The 20,180-nt window shown below is 33.7% G+C and overlaps 2 protein-coding genes across 3 annotated transcripts; one reads left to right on the forward strand and one right to left on the reverse strand.

Annotated features, from left to right (window-relative positions):
* Positions 1 to 3,000: 3,000 nt before the first annotated feature.
* Positions 3,001 to 8,712, forward strand: LOC110655641 (syntaxin-22). Its single transcript, XM_021812042.2, has 7 exons — positions 3,001 to 3,374; positions 4,814 to 4,907; positions 5,105 to 5,244; positions 6,323 to 6,397; positions 6,991 to 7,145; positions 7,268 to 7,368; positions 8,383 to 8,712. Exons 1-7 carry the CDS (start codon positions 3,184 to 3,186, stop codon positions 8,446 to 8,448), a joined length of 822 nt encoding a protein of 273 aa, XP_021667734.2. The 5' UTR covers positions 3,001 to 3,183; the 3' UTR covers positions 8,449 to 8,712.
* A 572-nt stretch (positions 8,713 to 9,284) lies between these two features.
* LOC110655642 (uncharacterized) lies at positions 9,285 to 19,131 on the reverse strand. Of its 2 annotated transcripts, none has more exons than XM_021812043.2 (7): positions 18,470 to 19,131; positions 17,506 to 17,580; positions 16,905 to 17,421; positions 15,879 to 16,264; positions 10,328 to 10,554; positions 10,061 to 10,208; positions 9,285 to 9,687 (listed from the first exon to the last, which is right to left on the reverse strand). In XM_021812043.2, exons 1-7 carry the CDS (start codon positions 19,031 to 19,033, stop codon positions 9,559 to 9,561), a joined length of 2,046 nt encoding a protein of 681 aa, XP_021667735.2. In that variant the 5' UTR covers positions 19,034 to 19,131; the 3' UTR covers positions 9,285 to 9,558. The 2 variants fall into 2 exon arrangements, 1 of the variants encoding a protein (XP_021667735.2); XR_002495006.2 differs by having other exon boundaries at positions 9,543 to 9,687; positions 10,061 to 10,218; positions 18,470 to 19,128.
* Between the last annotated feature and the right edge of the window lie 1,049 nt (positions 19,132 to 20,180).

Genomic DNA, 20,180 nt, shown 5'->3' on the forward strand with positions numbered 1-20,180 from the left:
TACTAAATGACAGTCTCTATTTGCTTTTTTTTTTTTTTCCTAAGCTAATATCCATCCAACTTATCTTGAACACATATTGCAACTTAAGAATTAAATTAACATTCCAGACAAGCAAAAGGAATACACGTTTCTCTACCAAGCACGCAGCAAAAGTGAAACTATAGAAGGCAACAACACCATTAAACAGTAAAAGTTAGAACAATGAAAAAAAAAAAAAAGATAAAGTGGATAAATTATACATATGGTGCCTTAACTTAGGGGTATGTAACAGTAAGATACCTAAACTTTAATTTATAATACAAAACTCTCCGATCTTTAATTTTAGTAACATGAAACTCACGTATGAGCTTAAGTAGCCAGCTTTTAAGTTATTTATGCTGACATGACATTTATTAAATATAAAAATCATATTTTTCATGGATTAATAGTTTCAAATAAATAGGTTCTAGCTTATTAAAATGTCAATATTTGTAATTTTAATTATTATAATTGTGGGTAGATAGAGAATATAATTAAATTTTTTTCCTTCATAAGTGTCAAATTAACATAGAAAAAATATAATTTTTAATATGACAAGTGTCTCGTCGGTAAAAATAATTTAGAAACTGGCCACTAAATGTCATTGGAGGGTTTTCTATTACTTAAATTAAAGATTAGGGGTTTTGTATTACAAGAATAAGTTGAGGTACTGTCTATATAATTTACTTGAGATAAAGCATCAAATTAGAGTAATGTGGACCTAATACAAGAATAATACCTTTGTAAATAAAATTTCTTATAACAACACCTGGAACATGCATAAAGAATCAAAATAATAAGACCCTTTTAAATAATAAAGAAAGCAAAACAAAAAAAAAAAGGCTAATCAATAAGGAAAAAAAAAGGAACAAATAATACAGAAAAAGGACACAATAAATATAACGAAATGGAAAGGCTCTATTTATAGGCAAAGTAATAAGAAAGGCAAGTTGTTGACTAGCTAAAATCTTCTAAAACACTAAAGTTGATTGCTCAAAATCCAAGAGTAGATTGGATAGGCATAGTCGAAACTAGGTTACCTCCACATCTTAGATATAAGACAAGCAAAAAAATGAGCTAAGGGGCTTATATAAACATCTAGGGGCAAGCTACAACCAAAGCCAATAACGAAAGGGCAAGCTGGATAAACCCATCTCTATAATCAAAAGCCAACTGAGACACTAAATTTGTTGCAAGAGAATTGGCAAAAAACTTTAGCCAAGCTACATGTAATCTTTTGACAAATTGTAGAAGATATATATGTAATCTTTTGACAAATAGCATAAGATTATGAAAAAAAAAAAGCCTATTTATAATCTAAAATTTGATAGACCTAAAGTCCCAGAGTTTTGGCTAAAGGAACTATTAAACCTCTTCTCCAAGCATGAATCAACACTGCCTCTTATAATAGATACTGTAAAAATTTTAAAAAAATATTTTTAATTATTTATTTGATGTCATGTCATCAAAACTTAGTGGTGCAAATGAAAAATTCTCGTTTTGCTAATGACATGAAATCAACGGTATCTATTTTTCATGAACTTAAATTTAAGACCCCAATTGAAATTGTGCAAAACTACAAGGGATTTTTTTTGTAATTTTTCCAATATGTATAATGTCATAGTACCAATATTTTAATGGCGTTAGAGGGAAAAAAAACTCTCTTTGTTAACGATGCGCAACCACAAGAAACAATTTTGTCACAAACTTAACTTCAAATTCTAATTTGAAAATATGCATAAGCATGTGGTAAATTTTTATAATTTTTCCTTTAATTTAAAAAGTACATATAATTACTTTAAAGTACATATTTTAAACTGATTTATTAATATTTTAATACAACAATAACTAAACCTTAATCTCACACTAATTGGGGTAAGTTATATAAATCATTTTTTACCATTTAGCTTTGTTTGACAGATTAGATTTTTCCATTTATTTATATTTTAATGACATTATAAAAATTAAAATTTTAATATATATTTCCATTGTGGATATAATATATTAAATTCTTAATACAAGTAATTTGAATAAGAAAAATGCTCCTCCTTTTCCATCAAAAAATTTGTTTCTCTTAGGGTTTATGTCTTAGTTTTCTTAGCAATCTTAGTGTTGTCCCTTGCCCTTCGAGACAGGGAAGGGTTCCATCCCCTCTTTAGAGGATGGGTTGCCCTCCTTAGAGCATGGTGCGACTGTGAATAATTTTGTTGGTTTTGGCTTGCAAGATGAGTGTTTTGGCGAGAATTTCTTGTGACCTTGTGGTGCGGCTCTGTAGCTGAGGAAGGCATGTTTTCATGATTCTATCTCTTCTTGGTACTGTTCATTTTAATCTCATTTGGAAGGGCAGGGATTAATTTGGGAGGAGGTTTTAAGAAAGGTGATTCAAGGTTTAGAGCTGGCACGTGAATGTCCTTTGTTGGTTTTCCTATGATTAAAATGTCATGGCCTCTACTCTCCTATTCTCCTAGGTTGATGGTCCAGTGGTGATGGGGTGTTCTGGATCTTAAGTATTGAATGTTGCAATTTATTTGTGTTGCCTTAGATCTTCTCCTTGAGTCATTGCACTATCTCCAACTATAGGGCATCTGATGATGCTTAAGGTGATAGCTATGATAGTTTCTTGTTCATGTGAAATGAGTCTAATTTTAGGTCTTTAACTTTTATGATCAAATTTTAATGTGTTTGCCTTTGTCTTATTAAATACTATGAATTGCATTTAAAAAAAAAAAATTCTCAATACAGACCTCCAATGAAACACCGATTCACCGATCATGCTATCACAAGCACCGGCCAAATCAGAAAAAAGGAAAAAAAAAAAAAAAAAAAAAAGCCGGCCAAAAAATAAAAAGTAAAACCAAACGTGCCTTTCGAAGGAGTTGGAGGCACGCTGCCAACTTCATCCAATAGTTATTTGCCACGCTGCCTTCTTGCTGGCATGGCGTCCACGTCATCGTGCCGCAAGAGTATGTCGAACGTTCAGATACCCCATAAGCCAAAAAACAAAACAAACGTAAATCTTCGTCATCTCTCTCTCTTTCTCAAACTTTTTTCTGATCCTTGTACCCAAACGCCCGCTTTCCATTCCTTTCTCGTCGATTTTCTCGAGAAAGTGTTTGGGAAGGGCGTGATTGATCCTTTGATATTTTGACTTAGTTTTAGATTATTATGAGCTTTCAAGATCTCGAGGCTGGGCGGCCCTTGGCGGCCTCTAGGAGAGACCTCAACAATGGCAAGAAAGACGCTACGCAAGCGGTTGTGTCTGGAATCTTCCAGATAACCACCGCCGTTTCGACGTTTCAACGTCTTGTTAATACCCTTGGCACTCCCAAGGATACTCCTGAGCTCCGTGAGAAGCTGTGAGTTTAATTTCATTTTCTTTCGTTCAGCTCCGGGGATTTTGGATTCAATTATGGAATATTATGATTTTATTTATCAATTTTCTGTTGAATTTTCAATTTGGATTTTGGTTGAATTGAATCGCCTAATTTATGAAATGCGCCATCGTGAATTTATTTTGTTGCTTAATTTGTGAAATGCGGATCGATCATTTATGCTATTGATTGTTAGGTATTTGGAAAAATTTTCAGCATTGTTGCTCAATATGGATAGAAGCTGTCTTTGCTCGTACAATTCTACAAAAATATATTTGGATTTAGCAATGCTAAACCCATTCCTTTTAAATGTAGAATAGGATATGTTGGTTTTGCTTCTGGACATTTTCATGAACCAAGATCAAATGCTAAGTTTTAACAAGCAGTAGTTCTCAGAATGATTATCATTTTACGGGAAACTTTCTTTGGTCGTCCTTACAATCCATATTAGATGGTCGAGACTGTTGTATGAGGTGTGTTAAAAGAATTAGTCTCAATTTGACTTCACTGTTGGCTTGGCTAGTTTTTCAAAACTAGTTAAAATTTTCAGCTTCTGGATTTGTCTTTGTTAAATTTCTGAGAAAGGCAAGGGAAATTTGTGTCTTTTTAGTGGTTAGGAAGATTGGCTAAGACGTTAGATAGAGTGCAGGGTTAGTGACAGGTGGAATTTTTAAGTACTTCAGCTCCTTGGTCATGTTTGAGACTTTTCATAGTAATAACACTTATTGGAAAGAAAAAAAGAAAAGTGAAAGACACAAAAAGCCCAAATTGTAGCATAAAAAATCAAATTTCCTGCATAACTTATGATAGGACTCCACTGTATGTACATCTTTTGTCTACTTATTTTTCTTTTATTTTTTATTTTGTTAAAAGGACATGGAGGTGGGTGGATAAGCTCTCTGTTACTGTTTGTTCCACAGATGATGAACATGAACTTGTGACGTGATATATTTTGAGGTTATATTTGTAAGGTAGGCAAACAATGTGGTAAACAAATGGCAATAACACCATTGTTATCCTTTCTAATAGTGATTGCTGGTGTTATCTTAGTGCAATCTCTGGTATTATTGAAAAAAAAAGGAGACACTTTTAGCTATTGCATGCACTGAGAATTTAGTAACTAAAAAAATGTGATTAACTGAGGATGTACTTGTGAAATTGTTTAACATTCAGAGGCATATCGGTAGCAGTTAGCTTTTTGTATATGGTTTCTGGTTAGCTAGTTATGTGTAGTTTCTAAGTTGAAGCCTGAAGGGCTAGTTCTGTACAGTTTTTGGATTAAATTGGAAATAGGAAATTCTGGTAGGCAACACAGTTGATAACTATTCTCCTTCCCCCTTCTTTTCCCGTAAATGATTTCAACAAAATGGTCCCGTAAATATCTATTCTGAGTGGAACTTGGACTGACTTTCCTTGCATTGTAGGCACAAGACAAGACTACATATTGGGCAGTTGGTTAAGGATACTTCAGCAAAACTTAAACAAGCAAGTGAAACAGATCATCATGCTGGAGTTAGTGTAAGTTTGCTTATGTTTGTTACCATTTATTTAGTTAATTAATTTTATAATAACCTGTCATAAATTCAATAAATTCCCAACCCAATGAGTTGATAAGTAGTTTCGTCCCCTTTACTTTCTTATCATGGGATATGCTTTTCAGCCTTTACTTAGATAATTAGTATCATTTCCTTTTCTTTTCCATTTTGTAATTGCAGCAAAGCAAAAAGATTGCTGATGCTAAACTTGCAAAAGATTTTCAAGCAGTTTTGAAAGAATTTCAAAAGGCTCAACGGCTTGCAGCTGAGAGGGAAACAGCATACACCCCTTTTGTTGCCCAGGCAGTTCTTCCTTCAAGGTGATTGTATTAGGACTTAAGATTATATGGTTGCATTTCAGAATTACATTCACATGTTCATGAAAGTGAATTTATTATTCCTCACCAAATTAAGTAACTTAAGGTATCGAGTTTGGTGCAATTAGTAATTTGTTTTCAGACAGTGGTTGCACATTGATCTCATTTAAAGATTCTTATTTATTGACTTAGTGTGATATACTTCACTTTACTAGCCATTTGTCATGTGCATTGCACATAATCCTGAATGATATACAGCAAGATTTTGTCTTAGATTCTTAGTAAAAATTAATTTTATATGCTTGTTGAAACTCTTTTTTTTTTCTCCTTTTTTTCTTGTCTAAATAAATGTACATAAATAAACATGCTCACTATAGTGAAGTTGTGACCAACCAGAGCATTAAAGTGGTTGGCTATTTTATGAGTACTTGGAAAATGAATTTTAATGAAATATATTGAAATATCAAGTAAAATTGCTAATTAATAAAAATTAAATGGAATGTAAGTGCTTGTCAATATAAATTAAATTAAAATTTCTGTTTATCCTTTGAAATATGTATAGGGAGTTTATATATAGATAAAACAAATTCTAAAATTCTTTAACATTTGTGTTGAAAAAATTATAATTACAATTACGAATAAAATTATGATTTTAAGCTATAAAACATATTTATGTATAAGTAGAATCACAGTGCTCTATGATACATAAACTATTGGAATCCAGCCCTTTTATGTATAACCAAAATAAAGTTTATTTACAAAAAAATAATACAGCCTATATTCTAATCAATAAACTAATATATAGTATTGGAATTAGGATACCTTTTAATATTCAGTGTTAAGAAGCCCCTCTTGACCATGCCATGATATTTGATCACTCCTTTTGTTTGGACAAAAATTTTCTAAACATCTGTACTTTTGATTATCTGTACTCTCTAGAGCCCACAAGTGTGGGATGCTTTGAGCATTGGTTCACTCTTTTTTTTGTCTCTACTTTTTTATTGTATTATTTTTCTTTAAAAAATCTTTATTTTTACTAAATGTTCAGCCAATTTGATGTTTTTGTTTATGATATGTGCAGCTATACAGCAAGTGAAATGGACATAAATTCCGACACGAATCTAGAGCAGCGTGCTCTTCTTGTGGAATCAAGAAGGTGAGTGCTGCTGCTTATGGACGTATAATAGACCTTTTCATGAATTATCCTATTGTTTAAAGAAATTGATCTATTCATTTATCTTTTGTATTTGTATTCTTTTTTCATAGTTTAAGTATGGAAGGAACTGTATGATAAAAGTTTAGATTCTAAATCCTTGATTGTTTGTTGGTTTCAAAAAATTATTTTCTTTTTTCTGTTTCCTCTTATTATTAAGCTACCGCAGAAAAAAAAATGTCAAGACCTTGACTAAGACCGTGTACATGCAAGGGGTCTTTCCTTCTCATTATTAAATATGATAGGATGAATGAATGAATCTTTTACCAATCTTACCTTAAGGACAAAAACAATCTCTTGCATTGCAAGGGAATATTGCATACCTCTAAGTAATCCTTTGCAAGCTGAGAAACCTTGTGCACTGGGACACCCGTAGTATATACTCCTAAAAAGATCTGTTTTAAGAGTTATTTCATTGATTTGATTGTCTGAAGCAGAATGCCACAGTTGCAATAATCTTTTCTCCTCTTGAATGAAACTTGAGCATATCAGTTTCATTTATTGCTGTGCTTAGATTTAAGCGAATTTTGTTGCAGACTGGTCCTGCTGTTGGACAATGAGATTGCCTTCAATGAGGCAATCATTGAGGAAAGAGATCAGGGAATACAAGAAATTCAGCAGCAAATTGGTGAGGTGAATGAGATTTTTAAAGATCTTGCTGTCCTTGTTCATGAGCAAGGAGCTATGATTGGTAATTTTGTTTCCTCTTTATGTGTGGAACTTTACATTTTTTGGTTTGTTCTATAGTGGATTATTCCTCTCTCTCTCTCTCTCTGTGCGCTACCTTTTTCTCCTGCCTTCCCTGTATTGCAGATGATATTGGTTCCCATATTGAAAATGCTCAAGCTGCCACTGCACAGGGAAAAACACAACTTGTGAAAGCAGCAAAAACCCAAAGATCAAATTCTTCTCTGGTAAAAATGACTTCAAATCATTGACTAACTACTGACTTTCTTTGTTTTCATATATAATGTAATTATCAATTGGGCATGCTAAAATTGTCTGCTGAGGGCTTGGTATTGAAAAGCCATCTTTAAGTTTTCAAGAGGAAATATATTCCTTTTAGGATGATTTATTTTGGTCTACGATTAATGACCAGTCAAATCTCAACTCAACTCAACTCAACTAACCCTTTATCCCAAGAATTTGAGGTCGGCTATATGGAAAGCGCTTTTACATATGCTAATTGAAGTGCGTTTAGTGAAGCGAGGGCATTTTGCACTTAATTGCAAGACCAACGTTGGAAGATGTTGAGACTTATTTAGATGAAGATTTTGATAGAAATTGATCTTATTTTGGAGATGAGGATGAAAGTGTTTGGACTTTGATAGGAAATCTAGTTAAGATTTTTAGGTTATGAATATGAATTTGAATGCTAAAAACTTTTGGATATTGAATGATTTCTTAAGGGTTTAAATTTTAATTAGAGGATTGTATTTTCTTTGTATATTATGTTATTATTTATTTATTATTATTTTTTTTTATAATTCTGCACCACCTTCAATGAAGCGATCGCTTTTTCTGCACTTTGCGATTTAAGTGATGTGCATCACTTTGAGTGCGCCTTATGCTTTTAACTGCCTTTTGTATAACAAAAGCCATAGTTTGGTCTTTCTATTTTTAATGAGGAACAAATTGGTCCCTGATGTATGTTTTCTGTTAACAAAAGTCATTCCGTTAAAATTTAATGTTAGTGGGTTTAAAGCTGTAACAGTTTAGTCTGTCACAATTCACTTTTTGTTACAATTTAGTCAGTGACTAAATTTTAAGACTCTCTCTTATTTTATAATCCAAGCCCACCTTCTACACAATTCTATTGGACAAATTTGTATATCATCCATACGCACGTGCACACACACATGTATATTTGCAATTTCTTGTATTACATATTTTTGTTTCTAATTTAACCTTCCATTTTTCTAATGCAGACATGCTTGTTGTTGGTAATTTTTGGGATTGTGCTTCTTATTGTTATCATAGTACTTGCAGCATGATTCAGAGTTAATCTTGATTTCAATTGTTGACTATTTCAAGAGATGGTGGGAAACAGGATAGGGATCTCCTTGCTACTTTATTTGCTTTTGTTTTCCACAAGAAATCACGAGTGGAGTGTCTCACTGCTGATATATATATATGTTGTTTGGCATTTGCATAGGTTGATATTCATACTCGGTTCTCTTCTCTGGTTTTTGAGTGTGTGATGAGTTGTCATTGTTCCTTTCAACTTATTAATAAAATATTAATTCTTTGCTTGGCCAGCCTTACTTTTCTTTTTGTTTAACCACTGACAGCCTACACCTTATTTTCCTAATTAGCATGTGTTTTCAGTTTTATTTTTCTTACAATTTCATCTCTAATCTCTGAAACCTATTGCAATATTAACTATTCACAGTAAACTTTTGAAATTAAAATTTTAAAACGAATAATTCAATATTTTATTTAGTAAAAAGAAAAAAATTAAAATATATATATTTTTTTCAAATTTAAAATTGAATCAGGATTAACAGAAAAATACTGAAAAAAAAAGTACTGAAAAATGAGGCAAATTTGCATGAAAATGAGGAGGAAAAATTAAGCCATGCTAGCTCTGGAGAGGGGCAATTTTCAATGCGACATTGCGAGTCGACAACCGTGCAATGGGACGGTCGCCATGTTAACACATAAATAATTATAATTTATATATATATATATAATACTTGTCATTTCATTATCCTATATAAAATTATAGGCTCGAAAGTTTTTTTGTACTTTTTGACAGATGAAATATCTTTTTTTTTTTTTTCAATTTCACATAAAGTTACTTACCCTAAGCTAAACTTTGGTTTGTTCATTTGAATCAATCAAGGGGTAAATTCTTTCATTCATTTTTGTATTTTTGCTTCTCATATGGTCCTGTTTCATGTCTAAGAAATATTATAGAATACTCTCAGCGCACTGAGCATTAAAAATTAGTGCTACTAACCAAAAACAAAATCTCGCAATAAAGAATATAAGCCGTATATAATTATGAGAGTGACAATGCATACGTATAGATAATAATTATGAGAGTGAAGATGCACGTCGATCCCATTGTTGCTGAATCTTTGATTTTCCTCTTTAAATGCTTATCCAACTGTGTGCTGCTTGCAGCCCTTGGGTCCATAATGCTGAGAGCTGCGCCTCACATTCTTTCTGCACAAGTAGCAATAGTGCTTTTGGCATGCCCAGCAAAATATGTGATTGTTATTGCCAACCTGTAAATTTACAAAAAATTGGGAATGGAGAACTCAGTCAATTGATGCACCTCAACAATTTTACCAGACAATTGATTATCGGCTCATGTAGAGATTATACTGTCAAGTTATATCGATTAGGATTTAACTTCTCACAGGCAGGCCTTTGGCTAAAATTGCTACTCTAGATAATGGTTGAAATAAACATAGCTCAACACCAATGCAACTCTTTTTCAATAATCATTTTGAATTGGGACACGTTACTCAATAGCAAGGAAAATTTGAGAAGTACATTACACATGTATCATGTCAAGATAGAAAACCTCACTTATTATGCATTCAATATAATCCCCATATCCGAAATGTATCTATCTAAAACCAGCACTTCACTCACCTTTGCATTGAATTGACCACAATTAGGACATGAGTGACCATGCTCAGCAAAGAGCTCAGCTTGAACCTGAGCCACAATCTGGCGAGCATTCATCTGCCCCTCCCACTGCCTAATTGTTTCTTGTGGGAACAGTTCACATGATCCATCCCTTCATAATACTAAAAGTTTTCACAATTTTGTTTACAAAATCATGCAAAAAATGAACAAAAATTTAATCTTGAACTTGTCCAAAGAAATTTTTGATAGAATAAAAAAAGAATCACTTACTTAAAATGATCATATCCATCAATTGCACTGTTACAGCGGTAGCAGAAGTATTGCCCACAGTTATTACATACCATCTTATTGCAACCTTCAGTTCTTGAGATTGCCATCTTACAAGATGGGCATTGCTTAGCATCACGAAGTATTTCCTTCACACTAAGAAGGTCATTGATCATCTCAAGTTCTCTACGCCTTTGCTCACCCTTGAGTTGGGATGAATTCTGGCGTTCCTGTGGGCCAAAATCAAATGACATTGAGAGACATTTATTTCATGAGTAATCTGTAAAATATCTTGCTAGAGGAATTATGATGCAGAAATACAGTTAAAGGATGGAGAAAACATCAATGGAAAATGATAATCCGAAAGAAAGCTAAAAATTTCTAAAATTTTCAGTGAATTTCTTTATTCACCACTTTAAAGTAGTGGGCCATGTTAAATTCCTAATCGGTATCAGTCTTGCACTCCTACATGCAGGATAATAGTAATTCCTATTTATTATAAATAAATAGAGAAATAATTAGAAGAATCTATTACATGGAAGCCTAAATAGAATAAGGATCACACAAAATTCAGGATCACAAGAATAAACACACACACACACACACAATCTTAGTCCGTCATGTCTCATGCCTCCTCTCTTGACAATTGGCTTCTTAATTAATATTATTTTACCACATAAGAATAATTTTACACGTACATTGAACTATGAGATGGGTCTCTCTATTTAAGATATAATTGTTAATTGTCTTATTATATTCATAATAAAAGTATAACCTTTATAGAATTTTAATTTATTTATGTGTGTAAGCATCTTAGCAACTAAGAGTCCAATAAAAAAAGAATTCCATATAGTACAGCAAATTAGTGATTTAGTTACATAATATTCAAAGAGCAAGACATTAGCTTAGGAGATTCATGATTATTATTATGAAGAAACACAGAACGCATTCGCTGACAGCCAAAAGGTCCAAGCCAAACTCAACCAAATGGTATAAAATCTGCACAGTTAAAGAACCTACCACTGGTGTAGAATCATCTAGAGATACCAGGCAATACTTCCCAGTTCCACACCCAGGGAGCCAGGCGATAGGACCAGTAGTGACCAGCCCTTAAGACCATCATATTGGAGCAAATTATTGCCCAAAGTAAATCTTCCTACTTTTGAAGGGGAAGAGCCTTGGGTTTAGATTGCGAAATGCATGATATTTCCATATATATGATGTGGAGGCAGGTTGAATTAGCTTCTCTGTTTGTAGGTGGAAAAATAAAGATGTGATTTCAGAATTGAGGCAAGAGTAAAAGAGCTATAGAATGGGAAGAATTTGAGAGATTCTTGTATGATAGGATTGGGGACAATATAATGGAGGATGTAATTGAGTCATTTAATTCACTACGATATGATGGGAGTATGGAGGGGTTTCAAATCGAAGCAGTCCTTATGCAGAAGGAAAGGCCTATTTATTTTCTCTCAAAACCACTGAGCACGAGAAGCCAGCAGCTGTCAACAAATAAAAGAGAGTTGCTAGCCATCTTACTTGTTGTATCTAAGTGGAGACACTATTTAGAGCAAGGCGAATTTATTATAAAGACCAATCACAAGAGTATTAAGCATCTTCTGGAGCAGAGATTACACAACAACGTCCAATAGAAAGTGATCACCAAATTATTGGTTTGACTATAGAATTCAATACAAGGGGGCTGAGAATAAGGCAGCAGATGCTTTATCCAGAAGGCCAAATTTGCAGTGTTTATATTTTCTCACAGCCTTTATCATTCATACTTGGATGGAAGAAGCCAGAGCTTCCCATAAAGAGGATGATGAAGCTCTAAAGCTGCTCCAAGCTCTGTCAATAAATCTAATTCAATTCCTAATTACACTCTCAAAGCTGGACTCTCATATTATAAAGGGAAGCTATATGTAGGGAGCAGCAATAGTTTAAGGCTTAGAATAATTGAGACTTACCACCAATCTCATATTGGAGGCACTTATCAAAGACTGGGATGAGTATTGTACTGGCCTGGCATGCAAAAATCAACAACAGAATGGGTTCTAACCTGTGACGTTTGCAGAAGGTGCAAATTTGAGTCCTGTACTGCCTACCCAGGATTACTACAACCATTGCCCATTCCATAATAAGCTCAGCAATCCACATCCATAAATTTAAATGACAAATTACATAAGTCCCAGGGGTTTGACTCAATTCTGGTGGTGGTAGACAGATTCACTTAGTGTGCTCACTTTTTTGCTCTATCTCATGCTTATTCATAGGTCAATTATGCCAAGAACTCTTCAAGTTCCTAGGCACTAAACTTCAGTTCAGCACAGCCTATCATGCACAGACAGATGGCCAAACCGAAGTAGTGAAAAGATGTGTAGAAGCCAATTTGAGATGCTATGTGCTTTGCTCAACCCAAACCGTGGGCTAAGTGGTTGTACTAGGCAGAATGGTGGTACAACACCAGCTTTCATGGTGCTCCAAAAATGATCCCATTTTAGGCACTATACGATTACCCTCCCCCTCTACCAATCCAGCCTAATTAATCCACTTAAGTGATGGCTGTTGAAGAGTTTCTAACGGATAGAGCTCAAATGTTTGTACATTTGAAGGAACAATTGGCAATTGCCAGCAAAAAAATGAAGCAATTTGCAGACAAAAACAAATCAGAAAGAGAATTTCAAGTGGCTGATTGGATATACCTAAAACTACAGCCTTACTGATAATCAAGCATCGCACTTAGGCGATCCATCAAGCTAACAGCAAAGTACTATGGGTCTTTCCAAGTTAGAAAAAATTGGACCTATGGCTTACAAGCTGAAACTAACAAAGGGTAGTCTTATACACCCTGTCCTTATGTCTCATTACTCAAAAAATATATTGGAGACAGAACTGTGCCTCTCATCATCCTACCAGAGTTGAAGGAAGAAGAATTTATAGTTGAACTAGAAAAAATCCTCAATCATGAATTACCAGCACATTTCTCAAGTGCTCATCAAATGGAGCAACTTGCCTTCTGCTGACTCCACTTGGGAGGACCTTACCCTTATCCAGGCTCAATTCCAAGACTTTATACATTCCTAGGGACAAGATTGCAATCAAGGAGGGGGAATTATTATGTATAAAAGAAAGGGGAAGGTTGCTGAGTGGCTTATCCTAAGTTAGTTACGCCTTTTGAGGCTGTTATACCTTTTTTATAATTTCTTTGAGTTTTTTCATGCTTTTCAGAATCCCCAGGCATAGCTAGCAGTAGTTAGATATGGTTTGTTATATAACAAATTACAAAATATAGAGATACAATCGTAAAGAGGGAATTCATTAATTGATTAATAGAAAATTCACTACTATTCTCCCTCAATTCTTCTCTCTATTTTTCTTCTTTTCCTACTCTCATCTCCCTAATTCCACGGGACTGGTTTTCAGTCCAAACACCTAAGCCAACAGGAAAATTGAAACTGAAATTAGTAGGTTTTCTGAAATAGGACCAGGAATTCTATGACTAAAGTGCTAAAGTTCAAATGCCACAAAATATTAGTACACTCACATCACTTCATGATAATAAAAATTAGTCATGAATTAAAACTTTCTCAACTTATGTATTCTTGTGGATTAGAGAAAGATTAGTGTTATAAGTGAAATAAAGTTATCACATGATACTGTTACTCTATTTAAACAAAAAACTTGTGCATCTGCAAATGACAAAGAATGTTTACAGTAAATGACTTCAGATGCTATTTACCTTTTGGCAAGAGGAAAAACAAAAGACTTCAGAAAAGCACTTGTAATTAATCATTGTCACCAAAAAAAAAGAAACAGGTCTGCCACCCAACAGCTAAAGAACATCCTCCTATCAAAGAAAGGAACTTTTTTTTTTGGCTTCAAATAAAATATTTTAGCTTTCTTGTGCTCAACTATTGAATTGCAAACTTTCCTTTCTCCTGAGTGGTTATAATTGCTTCTCTTTAAACTTCTAAAAACCAAAAAGCAAGGAGAAGATCTTCAACTACACATGCCTATTAGTTATTGGTTTCCCTTTATAATAGAAAGGGAAAGAAAAGGGCCAACAACAAAACAACTTTAGCCAAATTTACAATTGTGACCACATACTTTGGGAATGTTTATTATGAATTTTTGACCTATACTTTCATGTCAGTTACAACTTACAAATGTAGCAAAGGTCTAAAAATCTCATTTCGGGTGTTCTACCATCAGACCATCGAAGTACAATCTTGGGAACAAAAGGTTCTTAAGGGAAGCTGGAAATTATATACAGAAGATTAAAATAATGCGAAGAGTTGCTGTATCAAAAAAGGGAAAAATTTGGATAAGTTATTAGAATAGAAAATAGAAGGGCTGAAGAAATTGTCTCAAGAGGCAAAACCCAAAATCAATCTCAATATCTGGAGCAGAAATTTCAAATTCCTGAAGATTTGATCCATCAGGGTTTTGAGAATGATGATAATGGTGCAAATGATGAGAATAATCAGGGTTTTGAGAATGGTAATATTTTTGAAGCTTCCCTCATAAATCCAATTTCAAGATTTGAAGCTTGGGGACAATTCAGAAGCTGGCCATGTAAATTCAAGCAGCCTGGTTCAACGTGACCACATCTTGCAATTCTTACGGCCAAAGCATCCAAGGCTGATGAAGAGGAAGAAGCTACTGTCTGTCCTACAAAATAAACATTACCTGAAAGTGATCCTGATTCAACAGATATATTGGACAACCAACTCATTTCAAGAGAAAAACATGGAAAGAGGATGAGACTTGCTGGAAACATTTCAGAAGATGGCTACAAAAATTCAAATTTTCAGGCTAGTGAGATAGAAGATTTCCTTTTGGAGTATTTTTTATAAGGAGCAGTTTAATCAAAACCAAAGCTTTGCAACATATCTTCAGCTGAAATGGAAAGATGGGTCCTATTCATGTGCTTCTATAATTCTTAGAAAGGATGAATGGGAGATATCAAGAAGGCAAAGAAAGAAATTAGTCTTCTATAGTGCAGGAAGAAAAAAAAGTGTTGCAAACAAGAACCATTCTTCAGGAATCACCAACAGGTCATACAAGATTTTATTCAGTGAACAAATTTGTCACTTGAAGATGCTACTTGGGAGGATAGAACCTTCATTCAAGCTCAATTTCTAGATTTTAAACGTTCTTGGGGACAAGAACGTTCTCAAGGAGGGGGTATTGTTACATAAGAAGAGGTATAGGAATAAAGAAAATAAAGAGAAGTGCAGTTATAGGTATGAAAGCAAGAAAAGTCAACAAAAATCAGCTTGCATTTAGAGGGAAATTAATTAGAGGCAGTTACTAGATGTCCAACTTGTAGTTGGCAGGAATTAGGATATAAAAAGAGCTGTAATAGCTCTGAGATTGTCATTCCAGAATATTATCAATGAAATTCGCATACTTCCCTCGCTACATTATATTCTTTCTCTTCTCTCTCTGTCTTTTCTCTGCTTCCTTCTCTTCTTTTCCTATTCTTTCCTCTACATGCTCAGCTATACTGAAGAGTAGGGTTCTGCTCCATAACAGGTAAGTATTCAAAATTTACCTCTAAGATACGAAGCTTCAATTCTGGTGTTAGGCATGCTATACCAACATGGCGTCGCTCCCTGCAAAGTGTGCAGAAGCTAAAGAAGCACTTAGAGCATTGCGCATGCTGGTCTTCATCTTCTATGCAGGGTGTTTCACATCGTGGACAATAGGCAACATCAGACATGGATTCTAGTGTTTTTTGTAACATCAAGGACTCCCAACGTTCGTATTCTTCATCACCAAGCAACTGTTTCAATAAACTGGGGGGGACCATACCCCCACATTTTGCATCTGGACAATGAAGTTTGTTCACAGTGCCTTCTGCAACATGCATGTCAGAATAAGTCTTCATGCATTTCCAACAGAAAAAGTGCTGGCATGGTAGCATGACAAAGTCACTGCCTGTTAAGAGAAATATACAAAAAGGTAAAAATCTATGATAGGAGAACAAAAATAATAAAAAAAAAATCTGTTTTGTTTATTGCCTTGTTCATTTCAGACAATGCTGATTTGTTGATTGCTTTGTGAATATATTTTTTTGTATTTTTATTTTATTGTTTATCAGTGAAATTGCAAATCTGGATTGTTGATTGCCTTGTTCATTTTTTGAAATTGTTGCCTCTGGTTTGCTGAAATTGTTGATTGCTGAAAATTTTTGCCTCTTGTTGCTTGTTGAAATTGAAATTGTTGTTTTGGCCCACTTGTTGCAAAATGCAAATATACTCTGTTATTGCTTTGGTTTCTCATTTGAATTCATTCCTTAGTCTGTAGAAAATGATCAATTGCTAACCATTAAAAAATTAAAAAAAAAAAATCTGTGAAAGCAGTGCAGCATCACATTTCAGAACCAACTGACCGAACCGAACTGAATTAGTTCAGTTTGGTTGAGCTCGGTTGCTCTCTTTAATTTTGTTCGGTTTCTCAAAAAAATGTTTTGCAGTTTTTAAGTTCAGTACCGTTTGCACACCCCTAGTTATAACTGCACTGAATTTTTGTTTCTTAATTAAAAAATTGGATTAAGCTCTGCAAAGATTGAACGCACCAGTATATTCATTGTAACAGATGACACATTCATGCATGTTTTGGCGAAAGTTCTCATGGCACTGCTCATCATTATAACTCTTCATTGAAGGAATGTCAATATCTGGGGAGACATTTCTTGAAATTGCACGCCAGTCCCCAGTATGTTTTACTCCATAAGGACCAAGCATTATCTCTTGATCAACCTCAAGATATGAAAGAGAGGAATTCTGTAGCCATTCAACCCATTTATATATAACTTCCTGCCCTGATTGTTCCATCCATATTCTGTCCAGCATGGAGCAGAGATTGGAAATCCTAATGGAATCCAACCACTGAACTGAGATGGTAAAGTAAGGTGGAAGGTGGCTCGGGTATGACTTGGGTAATAAGCAGGTTAACACAACTGGTGAAAGATATTGGACTTTGAATGAGTAAGAGAATTCATCTGAGCTTTCTCTGTTCATCTTAAAATCACTAAATGAATTAAGCTTAGCAATTACAATGAGTTGAGCAGGAGCTTCAATATTGATGTGAATCTGCAAAATAAAAGGCAGGTATTGGACTATTCACTTCTTCACAACATGGAAGAATGATTTCAAATCATGGGTTAGTATAATAACCTGAAATGATCTTAGGCCTTCTTGCCTGTCAACAATGAGGGCATTCTCTCCAAAAATGGACTCCATAGCAAGCAACTGCAGAAAAGTTAAGGATATTTTGAGATTATTGTTCATCATGGTTAACAACAATATAATGTCAGTTCAACTACTAATGATCCGGAATCTGACTTCCAGGAAGAGCAAATTGCAAAATATCTGTATCAAATGTGAAATAAAGCCCCAACTCACACGGAGGATGGATATGGGTGTAGCCATATGTGTGATGAACTGGGTGCAAGAAGGGGGAATCCATGGTACCTAGCTATCATATTTAGCCTTGTTACTTGGCAGTGGCTGGGTTGGTAGTTTATGCACACTTTCAAGTCCCAACAAAGTAAAACCAAGGACTGAACTTTGTCCAATATATACAGACTACCAGAGTAGCTTGTTATCTTCAATCTTTAATCTTTTTTAATAATTTCCCCTACATTTTTATGGGTGTGTATTATTTATATTCTAATATTCTTTTCTAGAGTCTGAGATCTTGACCTCATATGATTAACGTTCAATAGTAAAAAAATTAAACCAATATTGAACAAAATTCACACAAGAAAATCATAAAAAATTATTTGTTTTTGCACTTAAGTTTCTGAACAAATTATAAGCTTTAACAAATTAAAAACCAAACATATGATATATGGAATTCAATTGAATTGCACAAATTTTGTGAAATTCATTTGAACCAAACCCCTAGAAGAGTTAGTGTACATTGTTTCAACAAAGCCATACCGAGCACAAATTAAACCAATATAGAGTCTTATGCTCTTGAACTGGCAATGAGCACTCGGTAAAATATAATAAAGTTTGCAACAGCACTTCAATAAGCTTTATGTAACGCACATCAAATCCAAATATGCATAGCAATTCAACAAAAAGACAATTAAATCATAGTTCCAAATCAACTCCTCAAAGTTCATCAAAATACCTCATCCTCCTGCAGCTGATCATTGGTCCTCAGCTGCTCCTCAGACAATTCTGGCTCCTCCACACCTAACCGCAACTTTTCTAATCTATTCACAATATCATCTACTACATTCTCGGGTTCACAGCTCTTTTTATTTGATTGCAAATCATCCTTTTCCTTGTTTTCTAGCTCCTTACTTTCTTTTTCAGAAATTTTCGGAGAACCGACTTCAGAACTCAAAGAAATCACCTCAATCTTCGAAGAAGTTGGTTCGGATTTTGGAGAACCCACTTCAGCTTTCATAGAACCCATAGGATATTTCGTGGTATCGACTTCAGAAATCTCCCTAAACGCTTTTTTGGGTGCATATTTTGGCGTATCACGTGCGACCCACTTGGGGTTTGGATGAGTTTTAGGAGATTTAGAGCCCGGAGTTTGTTGCGGAGAAGAAGTTGATGGAAAGGAAGAGAGTTCAGTAGCGGATTGCTGTTGTTGATCCTGGGGTTGGTGGTGAATAACTTCGTAGTTCCAGTTTTCAACAAGACGGCGGTGCCGATAGCCACCTCGTCTATTAGTCCTACGCATTGTGTAATTGCGCCAAGAGAATCTGGAGGCTGGTCTTGAAAATCAGCGTTAATATCAATAGAGAGAGTCAGGGCAAGCAAAAGGTTTTAACCGAAGAATCGAGTGGAATCTGTGTGATTTAATTTTTCAATTTAATTATTTAAATTAATCAATTTCATTCGATTTAAAATTTTAGAAAACGTCACTTTTCAGTTTGACTTTTTTACCAAAAAAACGACAATTAATCGAACCGATGGATTTGAGCTTCTTCACTTTATGTACTCGTAATTAAATTTCTTTTTTATTAGTAATTTTTTTGATTAATTTTTATATGTAATATAATATAATAATAATAATTAATTATTAAAATAATATATAATTTGTTTAAAGATTGTTAATAAAAAAATCTAAATATATGCAATAATTACTCATTTTATTTAAATTTTTAATTTTAGACATGAAAATTTTTATTAAAGAAATTTATTAATTATTAAAATTAAAATTAAGAATTTTGATTTTTTGCCTTAAATGTATAGTTGAATTTGTATTTCTCAAATACTGCATAATGAAAATTTTTGTGAACTATATATTTATAATTATATTTTATATTTATAATTATAATTTTTTGAAACATATAATTTCTCTAATGGTAAATAATAATAAATATATAACATGCTATAAAATATTACAACTCTATATATAATGATTTGACTGAAATTTATATAATTGAAAATTTATGAAAAACCCATTTATTCATTTATTTCATTTTTTTTTCTAAATTTATTTGAGGTGATTAATTTTTATTTTGATCCATCAATAGTAAATTCATGCCATAAAATAACATAAAGTGCAACAAATAAAAAAACAAAATGACCGATCATTTTTGTTATCCCTACTTGCATATGCTGTGTGTATGTAATAATTATTATAAACATTCATCCACAAGTTCACAATATAATCTCATATTCTTTTCTAATCTTCTCTCGTTTAAAAAAAAAATAATGTTAAATAATTCTACACTATAATTTGCATCATACATGCACAAATCGCTATTACTTCCTTAACCTCTTCCTTACCCACTCCTGAACACCCACCCCTAACCACTACATTAGGGTCATCATTTTGTCTCCCTCTCTTCCCCGTTTCACCACCTGAATTAAATATACTA

The sequence above is a fragment of the Hevea brasiliensis genome, chromosome 18 (genome assembly GCF_030052815.1).
Source record: "Hevea brasiliensis isolate MT/VB/25A 57/8 chromosome 18, ASM3005281v1, whole genome shotgun sequence".
NCBI lineage: Eukaryota > Viridiplantae > Streptophyta > Magnoliopsida > Malpighiales > Euphorbiaceae > Hevea > Hevea brasiliensis.

What these genes read in the sequence shown, in the direction of transcription:
- LOC110655641 (XM_021812042.2), top strand. Translation starts at nt 3,184, where the DNA reads ATGAGCTTTCAAGATCTCGAGGCTGGGCGGCCCTTGGCGGCCTCTAGG. An exon ending in ATCATCATGCTGGAGTTAGT is followed by an intron (nt 4,908 to 5,104) that starts GTAAGTTTGCTT and finishes TTGTAATTGCAG; the next exon opens with CAAAGCAAAAAGATTGCTGA. An exon ending in TGAGCAAGGAGCTATGATTG is followed by an intron (nt 7,146 to 7,267) that starts GTAATTTTGTTT and finishes CCTGTATTGCAG; the next exon opens with ATGATATTGGTTCCCATATT.
- LOC110655642 (XM_021812043.2), bottom strand. Translation starts at nt 19,033, where the DNA reads ATGCGTAGGACTAATAGACGAGGTGGCTATCGGCACCGCCGTCTTGTT. An exon ending in CTGTTACAATGAATATACTG is followed by an intron (nt 16,265 to 16,904) that starts GTGCGTTCAATC and finishes TTCTCTTAACAG; the next exon opens with GCAGTGACTTTGTCATGCTA. An exon ending in TGAAGCTTCGTATCTTAGAG is followed by an intron (nt 10,555 to 15,878) that starts GTAAATTTTGAA and finishes TTTGGCCCACAG; the next exon opens with GAACGCCAGAATTCATCCCA.